At 35.5% G+C, this 10,143-nt stretch overlaps 1 protein-coding gene across 1 annotated transcript; it reads right to left on the bottom strand.

Moving 5' to 3' along the window:
• Positions 1-8,832: 8,832 nt before the first annotated feature.
• Positions 8,833-9,528, bottom strand: LOC141589882 (uncharacterized). The gene has a single exon (XM_074410502.1). The coding sequence runs from the start codon at positions 9,526-9,528 to the stop codon at positions 8,833-8,835; it is 696 nt and encodes a 231-aa protein (XP_074266603.1).
• Positions 9,529-10,143: the final 615 nt, after the last annotated feature.

Genomic DNA, 10,143 nt, shown 5'->3' with positions numbered 1-10,143 from the left:
CTTACTAATTGGCGCCTACGTGCTTGGACTTCCGACCACGTAAGCTCGGATCTTTCCGGGTACCAGCCTCTCCGTTGCATGACCGACCAATTTGACCAACTCCACTTAATCAACTTAATTAATCAATCGTTTTCCTCTTACGAGGGCACTCTTTCCTTGCATTCGCGTCGAGCATTCACTAGTCGATTTTCTTAGTTCATCTCGTTCCGTCAACATGTAAGTCTGAGGGTGTATAATCCTCTTTTGTTTATTGTATTTTGTTTATTGTAATCATCATTGTAAGATTTATGTCGAAAACACCATTAAAACCGATTTCTAAAACCGTGCTTTAAAACCTGTTTTTGCGGATTTCCATTAGACAGACGTCGAGAAAAGACGCAGCAACTGCTGCGCCTCTTCGAAGGAGCGCAGTCCCTGCTGCGCCTCTTCGTGAGGCTGCCGCAGTTCCTGCTTCTTTTCTTCTTCCTCCGTCCTCTGTAATTCGTGTTTGTTTGATTTATTTGTTTCCTTTTGTTCATTAATTTTTCATAATAACGTATCAATTCACATGTATATAATTAATCATCATCATTAATATATTTTATTCGTTGTTAATCCGACTTAGATCCTAAATAATCGATATTTACGGGTTTTTTTCGTCATTACATTCAAATCTGGGTTTTAGAGATTCAATCTGTCCATATTGGGTTTCTGAGATTCGTCATTGATATATTTGCATCCATATTCATTGTTAATTCGTCATGTTTAGTTTGTTCCATTCACCGATGTCACTAATTAATCATTCATTAACATCGTCCCTTCACGTAATTAATCCGTTTAATTCCGTCTTACCCATGTTTTACCGTTTTTATGACCATCATTCACATGTAATTAATACATTAAATCACTTTCATCCGAAATCAATTGTCGTAATCAATCCTTAAATTCATCAATTCACATTAACGATTTGCGATTCTTCACGACGAAACTCACCCTTGGAACAGACGCAAGAATCTGCTGCGCTCTTCCCAGGGCGCGATTTACGATGCGCTGTTCCAGGATGAGTTCTGCCCCTGAACTCCGTTTCTGCTTTGACTTAGTCTAATTAGGTTACGTAATTATTTGACTAATATCCGTAATATCGCTAATTCCTGTTCGTTAATTTCTTAATTTTTATTCTTTTATTCCTTTTTATTAAATCGTCCGTTTTAAAGGTATTTTCGACATAAATCGCCTATTCCAATGTAATTATTGTAATTTCCTTTATTGTATTTCTTTTATTATTTGTATGTTTTCACATGTAAATAAGCATTAAATCCTACTTCGACCCAATTGTATGCTAAATTACGTGTCAACCGACTTAGTTAAATCTTCACATGCTAGGATTAAAACTTGGATGTTGCATTGCATGCATATAGCCGACGATATATCAAGTACGAATAAATTCCCTAATCATTAGTAGAGGTTGCTATCGAGGCGGGCGGGATTAGGTGTTCGATCAAAAGAGCTTCCTAATACGTACCCTCACCCCTTACTCCAGATCTCCGTGAGCACCCGTGTTCATTGGCATCCACGAGAGTCATTCTAGACATAGAATGCTAAGGGTAACGATTGCTTAGTGTTCATGTCACTACTTTGTGTCTTGACATGACACGAGGTATTCGAACGGTTCCAATTTCCCATAAAAATTGGTGGCGACTCCTTACAAAATGCAAACGCTTGTCCCTCGTTTCTCACCAAGCGCCCCCGTGGGCGGCCCGCTGTCCACAGAAAGGAATCATTAAAAAGGAAAAGGGAGAGCTAAAAAGAAAATGAAGAGTTAGAGATGAATAAGCGATCATAAACGTGATACCAAGTATTGTATTTTAATTCTATGAATGAATATTATTAATTAGTCACATATTATCAAATGAAAGTTTCTTAGTGATTTTACAATGTCGCATGTCTTATACATATGCTCAAGGTAGCCTTTTTATATTATTTTACAGATATGACATGTAGATTATGATAGGTAATTTAGCATGCCTTTAAGTTAGATATATAGATTTTGTATTTAGACTATAGAGTTATTCATTTTACATACATAAATATGGAGCAAGGAGAAATGTAATGTAAAAGGTTTGCATGAGAGTGGTTTATAAATTATCTTATGAAATTAAAATAAGACATATAGTTGATGGTTGATAGTTTGACTTACTTTTTAATTATATTTACAGAATATTATTATTATTAAATCCACTTTGCATGAGAGTGATTTAAAAATTATCCTATGAAATTAAAATTATCTAAATTTAGTTTTTTACCATTAATTATGAGAGTAACTTTTAAATGTGAAATTGATAATTATTATTTTTTCATGTGTACTACTATGCTAGTATTTCCACGTGGAATATATTTTGCCACATCACAATTAATTGTTGTCATGTCACATTTGTCTACGTGGCGTTTAATGTCTAGTCTTTTAATAGTATTTATAGATTAAATAAATAGAGAATAATATATTTACACAAAACTTATCTTAGTCATATTTGTAATTTGTTATTAATATCAATCTTAATAAATTCATTACAAATTAACAATGATGAATATATTATAAAAACATCCGCAAAAAAATCTAGCACTCTTAAAAATGCGAGATTAAAAAACTTAAGTTACAGTTTAGTCAAGTTAGGTTTTTCTTCGCCAAAGTTTGAGCACCATTCGCTAGTGATTATATTCAATCATCTACGACCTCGAGTGTCTTCATAAACATTTGACAATGCCTAAAACGAACTATATAATACAAATGCTTGTCAAATCCCTCATTTTTCTTCCACTTCTCTCTTCTCTCTTCATTTCTTATCCATTTGATTCCTACTCCCCACAAAGTAAAGATATGAGAAGTGTTGAAAAATAAATCAAATGAAATAATTAGGTGAAAATAAATAAACTTTTTCATCAATTTATTTTTGCTAGGAATGTGCTACAATTTTTATTAATTCATGTAAATAATTATATTATCTCAAAAAAAACTCATTATTTCATCCTACTTAAATTGTACATTAGTAGTCTTAAAGCTAAGGCCTATGTCACGATAAAAGGTCGTGAGACGACTCACCATGCGATTATAAAAATAAAACGAATAAAACAACGATACTACACACCTCCATCTTATTCACTATCATACCTCCATGTTATTATTCACTTGTCTAAAAAACGCAAATAAATGACGGAGATAAAGGAAATACATGAAAATGAAAATGAATAGGTACCCTGAAAATGAAAATGAATAGGTACCCTGATAATTACATGTTCGGAGCATTTTCTCAAGAATCATGAGACAAATTGGATCAAAATTAATGACTAAAACCTTCCATTCACGATTAGCCTTTAATTGCCTGGAATAATTAGACATAATGATACTGAAGATAGATACTCGGGGGTTGATGCACGAGAACAAATGAAAAAGGTATGAAAAATGGAATTAGATTTGATGATGAAATAAGATGTATTATTTGAGGTAGGTAAAATGTTCATGGAGTAAGATAATTAAGTTATGTGTTATAGAGAATCCATCCGTCAAAATGTCTAGATTCTGAGGGAGAATCAAGCTCGTATATTCGTGTACTCTCATATGGTTAACAATTCTTAATAAACTAAACAATAATAAAAATTATTATTTTAAGAGAAAAATAAAGATTCCTTATCGTTAGTTTGTTAAGTAGTCAATATTCTTTTTTCTTTTCACATTCAGGGGGCGGATCTAGGCCCGTTTGACTAGGGCTATAGCCCTAGTTGTTTCCAGGTAAAAAAATTACATATATGTAATAGAATGGTAGAAATTCTGTTATTGCTCTTTCTCACAATAGCCCTAGTTGTTTCCACCAATTGCACTTTAATTCTCTTTTTTTTTTTGTTAGAACTTATTCTCTTTTATTTTACTTTTCATTTTTATTACTTAACTAGTTTTGTGACCTGTAAAATTCACGGGTTTGGTTTAAGGATCGTTCATGCATTTTCCCCTTTAGTTTTTTTTGATGATTTTTCCATTTTTCATTCGTGGTCTATCTCTATAATTATTCCAGTCGTTCATATTTTAGGTATGTTTTACTGAGCAAGAAAATAAGTCGTTTCTATGAATCGATAACAAAAATAAAGTTGACACATAAGACTCTCCACGATATCTCATATTAATATACTTATTTTTATGAAAGTAAAAGATTGTGCTTTTAAAGAGGATGATGAATTTGAATTTATGGTAAATTAATGAAAGAATCTATAAAATATAATTAAAAGGCTACCCTAAAATGACTAATAAATGCCACGTAGGATCAAAAAATGCCACGTAAATGTGAGCATCAAAACTCATTGCCACGTAATTGTCTTATTTTTATAGATTTAATTCATTTTTTTATAAATTAATTTAATTTATGTAACTCTTACAAATTTACATCAAAATTTCATAATTTATAATCAATATTGACATTTTAATTGAACTTTTATGATAAAAACATGTTAATAAATGTCATGATTTATAATTAAAGTTGACATTTTAATTGAAATTTTGGTAATAAAACATGTTAATAAATTAAAACTTTTCATATTACTTAACATGCACTCACCATTTTTATTAACACTTTTTCTTATTTAATTCATTTTTTAATTAAACATTATAATAAATTGATTAAAATTCTTCATAACACTTAACACCCACCAAATTAGTTAAAATTCTTTCCTATCTAATTAATATTTGTAATATAATATGTTAATAAATTGATTAGATTTCTTTATACTACTTAATACTCATAATTTTCATTAACATTTTTCCTTATTTAATTCACCTCTTGAGTTGCTCAGTAATCAATTATCTAATTTAATAATACCACAAAATAAATTTAAAATAAAATTAAAATATGGGAGTCAATGGTTGTGTGATGGCTATAAAACCTATAATACCTATGATAGTTTCTATTCACAATATTTATTTAAAATCTATTGCTCATGAGCTTCTATGTTGTGGATTATATTTTATGGTTTAATTTATTTATCTGATTATAGAGAGTATATTGAGTATTATTATTGAGTATTGTTGTTGTTATGTCCAATAAAGTATATTTTAAGTTGTTATGTTATTGGTTTTATAAATCCTTTGATTTTTTTTTGGTAGAATGTGAAAATTCTCATTAAGCTCATCAAATCAAGAACATGATTACAATCATAGTAGGACCAAATAACTTAAGGCCCTAAAACAAACTCTACTAACTCAGTACAAGTCTAACATTAGGAAGTAAGCAAGCCTCTATCACTTAACCAATCACGGATTCTCAGAGTAGCCTGAGTCTCCAAAGCATGCACTCTGAATTTAATCATACTCTGAAGTTGCAGAAGAATTCTTGCAGGACGAGGGATCATACTGTCATGTTTAGCCGTGTTCCTGCTCAGCCAAATTAGGTACACCAAGCATGCAAAATCGGCCATTAAGACTGCCTTCTGCAAAACTCTTAAAGCGTTTACGCAGAATGCAATCAAGGACTGAAAAAGACCAGGTCACACCCGACCAATGTCTAACTGACTCAAACATTGGGCACTGAAATGACAATCAAAGAAAAGATGCTGTTGGGATTCCTGAGCATTCGCACAGAGGCAACAGACACCATCAGAAATTACTCTAAACTTCAGTAATCTGACCTTAGTGAGAAGTCTATTCTGGGCATATAGCCAATTAATGAAATTGACCTTAGGGAGACATACACGGTTCCAAACAAAGGGTATCCAGCTAGCCTTTTCTATGGTACCCATTAAACAGTCATAGGTTTCCTGAGTGGAATAAGGTGACAGGAGCCAGGTCTGATAATCCAAACACATCTTCAGTTTGTCTTTCACTTTGCAAATTTGGCGCCAAACCCAGCTCGAATTGATATTAGGAGAGTAATTCCACCAGTCTTGTTGCTTGACATATAAATGGTGAATCCATTTCACCCATAGACTGTCCTTCTTATTAGCAACCCACCAAGAGTATTTACCAATGCTAGCAATATTCCAAACATGACTATTATTTATCCCCAGGCCTCCATAAAGTTTTGACTGACAGCACCTTTCCCAGGAGACTGCAGGGACCCTATGATACCCATCCTTGCCAGACCACAAGTAATTCCTGCAAATGCTGTCAACTTTCTGGATGATGCCTTTAGGAAGGAGATAAATTCTAACCCAATAACAGTGAAGTTGAGTCAAAACAGCCTTTACTAAGGTTAACCGTCCTGCATAACTCAATTGTTTTGCACCCCAACTGTGGATCCTTAGCACCATTTTGTCCACCAGTTTATTGCACTGATGGTTAGTTAACCTCTTGTAAGAAATGTCCACACCCAAGTATCTAAAAGGGAAGTTACCTTTTTTGAAACCAGAAATGGCTAAAATTTGAGCTTGATGATCGTAATTCAAACCATTCATATATATATCGATTTCAACTTGTTGATGGTAAGCCCGAAAGCAATTGAGAAGGTGTGTAGAGCTCGCATTAGAACCATGACTGAATTAGTGTCACCTCTGCTGAAGAGCAATAAATCATCAGCAAAAGCTAGGTGACACAGCCCAAGCCCTCTACACATAGGGTGGAAACGAAAATCATGCCTAAGAGTCACCACATTAAGTATCCTTGTGAGGTACTCAAGACAAATTGTAAATAAAAGAGGGGACAAGGGGTCCCCTTGCCTGAGCCCCCTGCCTCCTTTAAAATACCCAAAATGGGAGCCATTAAGAGCCAAGGTATAAGATGGAGTGGTCACACACTGCATGATCCAGGTGACCATCTGATCAGGGACCTTCAAAGCCACAAGCATATCCTCCATAAAACTCCATTCAATGGAGTCATATGCCTTCTTAAGGTCTATCTTCATCATAATCCTTGGAGAGCAAATCCTTCTATTGTAAAGTCTCATCAAATCCTGGAAAATAAGGACATTGTCCACTATTTCCCTCCCATGAATGAAAGCACTCTGGTTAGGGCTTATGATGTCAGGGAGAACCAGAGCAAGTCTAGCACAAATTACTTTAGAAATGCATTTGAACAAGACATTGTAGCAAGCTATTGGCCGATAGTCCATGACAGTCTCAGGGACTTCCTTCTTAGGAATAAGAGTCACCACAGTAGAATTCAACTGTTTTTGATAAAGTACCAGAATCAAAAAATTCCTGCACAGCCAAAATCACATCAGGTCCAACAATGTCATAAGCATCCTTGAAGAAACCTGAGGTGTACCCATCAGGGCCCGGGGCTTTATCAATAGGGATAGACAAGAGAGCATCCCTTATTTCACCCCCAGTAACCTGCTGAACTAAATTGGCAGCCTGGTCATCAGTAATGCAAGCACCTCTCCTTACAACCCCAAGATTAACCCGACAACGACTTTTGAGCTACCTAGCGGACATGTAATAATCAAGGAAGGCATTCTCAATGGCTTGATTGTCGAGCGAGATAGAACCATGATGATCCTTGATGGTTAAGACCTTATTTTGTGCTCTCCTAGCTTTGATGGAGCTATGAAAGTAATGAGAGTTCTCATCATTGCATTTCATCCAAAGAATTTTGGCCTTCTACGTTAAGGAACAAATTTACGGCTTTATCTAATTCTTTGAAGGAAATAGTGCACCCTTTCCTCTCGCTTGAAGGCCGACATTCTGGGATCCTGGTGAAGTTTCTTTTGAAGGTCCTCAAGCACTAAGCGAGCAACCTTAGTGGTGTTAAGGATATCCCCAAAACCCTCTCTGTCACTTCCGAGAGGGTGTTTGAGTAATTTGAGCTTCTTAGCCACTTGGAACATTTTGAACCCCTTAATCTGTTGTTGCCAAATTGTAAGAACAGTCTCTTTGAACCTATCATCCTGACCCCACATATTGAAGTATTTAAAGCAATAGTTAAATCTAACAAAATCCTCCCAAAGAGAAATAATGCAAGGGCTATGATCAAAGAGACCCTCAGGAAGGAAAGAGGCAATCCCTGAAGGCCCATGATTCAGCCATTGATCATTAGCAAGGACCCTGTCAATTCTACTAAAAACCCTATGACTCTCCTCCTGTTTGTTGTTCCAAGTGAAGTAGGCACCTTGAGTAACCAGATCATATAACCCACATGTATCAACACAATTTTGAAAATCACGGGTCTCGGCTAGAGTAACATCAGACCCAATCCTTTCCCCAGCATATAAAACATTGTTGAAATCACCCATAATGAGCCAAGGACCAAGAATGTGAGCTTTGCAAGAATACAGAGATTGCCAAAGCCCTATTCTCTCACTATCCTTATTAAACCCATAGACAAAAGAAGAAGTCCATGAGAATCCAGTCATTAGATGTACCACAACCACATGAATCCCTTGCATATACTTCATCAAATAGATTAACATGGAAGAGAGTAGGTCCCAAAGTATCCGATCCTACCCCCTCATGAAGATCATTATTATTTAGGAAATGCCACCTATCCCCTAAACTATCTTGAACATTATTGATATTGTTAGTCTTCACTTTAGTTTCCATTAACCCAAATAATCCTACCTTATTGATGTGCAAGAGACGTCTAACATCTCCTTGCTTATTCTTTTTATTGAGTCCACGAACGTTCCAGAAACCAATGCTAACCATTGTTATGTGTTGAAGAGATTCCCTTGCCCATGCTATTCAGAAGGTTTTTCCTGATGGAATAGCTAAGGACATCCACAAACGTAGGGCCTGAGAGGCACCCTTCTCCTCTCTTAGAGAATTTGTTAAGAATTCTGGCAGGGGTCGAGAATTAAATACCGAGCCTCGATATGGCATGGGTGTAACCACCATATTAGGTGCAAAGACCTTTGAAGAGGTGCGCAACTCGTACTTGTTTCATTCGATCTCTGCAATAGGACTTAAAGGTTGAGCAGTTTTAGCAGGAACAACAGCTCTGGGTTTCCACACCTGCTGCACCTTTTTGGGCTGCTGAGCTACTGGTTTCTTCTTACACAATCCAGTTTCATGCCCTATGCCATGACAGACAGTACAGATAACCGGTTTCCATTCATAATAAATTGCTTGTTTTTGACAGACATCATTCTCATCAATGAAGTCAACAAAATCAGGTAGGGGGTCACCAATTTTTACTTCAACCAAGTATCTAGCAAACCCTAGATACTCCCTATCCTTAGTGGCCTGATCACAGTGAAGAGGTTTCCCCACCAAACCAGCAATCTTAGGTAAGGCTAAGCCCCAATACTTGATGTCTAGATCATGAAGGCGAATCCAAACAGGTACTGAAGCAGGTTTATCCTTAGAAAATTTCATGCCAGGGGTCAAATCCTTGACAATAAAGGGCTTATTATCAAAGAAAAGGGGTTCAGATTGGAGAGCACGCTGTTTATCCTCCTTGTTCTTAAAGCGAATCAAACACACACCATTTGGTTGGAAGGCGACAGTGGAGATAGATAAATCCTTCCAAATACGCCTAACAAACCCTCCTAAAACTTGACTCGGGGGATTAGCACCAAGGACAAAGCAAGAAATCGCAGACGACCAGTATTTCAACTCAGGGGTAACGTCTGACATATCAATCTTCAGAGAAGGAGTCTTACCGATTCTTCGACTTTCCCTTTCCGACGATTGCTAACCACCGTCCAGTCCTCCTCATCTGTGGATTTATCCTCATTAATGGAGCTCAATTCCTTATCTAGGTTAAACGCGCGTATTTCAGCCGCTTTCGAACATTCTGTCTCATTTAATTGCGAATTAATATCACAATTAATTGTATTATTTGCCGTAATAGTACTATTTTTTGAAGTATTTTTGGTATTAGAAGATGAATTATTATTGTTTGGTGTTTTGTTGGTACTACTCGGGGACGAAGCTCTCCTTGTTCTCGCCATTGCTAGAAACGCAGAAAGCTCTCTAAAATCGCTTTATCTCTCTAAAATCGCTTTATCTCACTGCATCTAATCAAAGTATCGTGATAAATATAAATCCTTTGATTTATATTTAAATTTATGTTTCCATTTGGTTTAATTTCAATGATTTACATGTGACAATGTTGATTCGTTTGTGAAGTTTTTGCCATCTTGATGTTTTACCTTTTGGTCAATATATTTTTTATATGAATTTTAAAGCATCGTGAAATGTATGTTAATGTAGATAAGACAAAACATCATGTAGGTAATCTGAAGAGGG

This window comes from Silene latifolia, chromosome 7 (genome assembly GCF_048544455.1).
Source record: "Silene latifolia isolate original U9 population chromosome 7, ASM4854445v1, whole genome shotgun sequence".
Classification (NCBI taxonomy): domain Eukaryota; kingdom Viridiplantae; phylum Streptophyta; class Magnoliopsida; order Caryophyllales; family Caryophyllaceae; genus Silene; species Silene latifolia.
The sequence above is the reverse complement of the archived record's forward strand: the minus strand, read 5'-3'. Positions and strand labels throughout refer to the sequence as shown.

Bases quoted from the DNA above. Each gene is read 5' to 3' on its own strand.
- LOC141589882 (XM_074410502.1), bottom strand. From the start codon at position 9,528: ATGTCAGACGTTACCCCTGAGTTGAAATACTGGTCGTCTGCGATTTCT.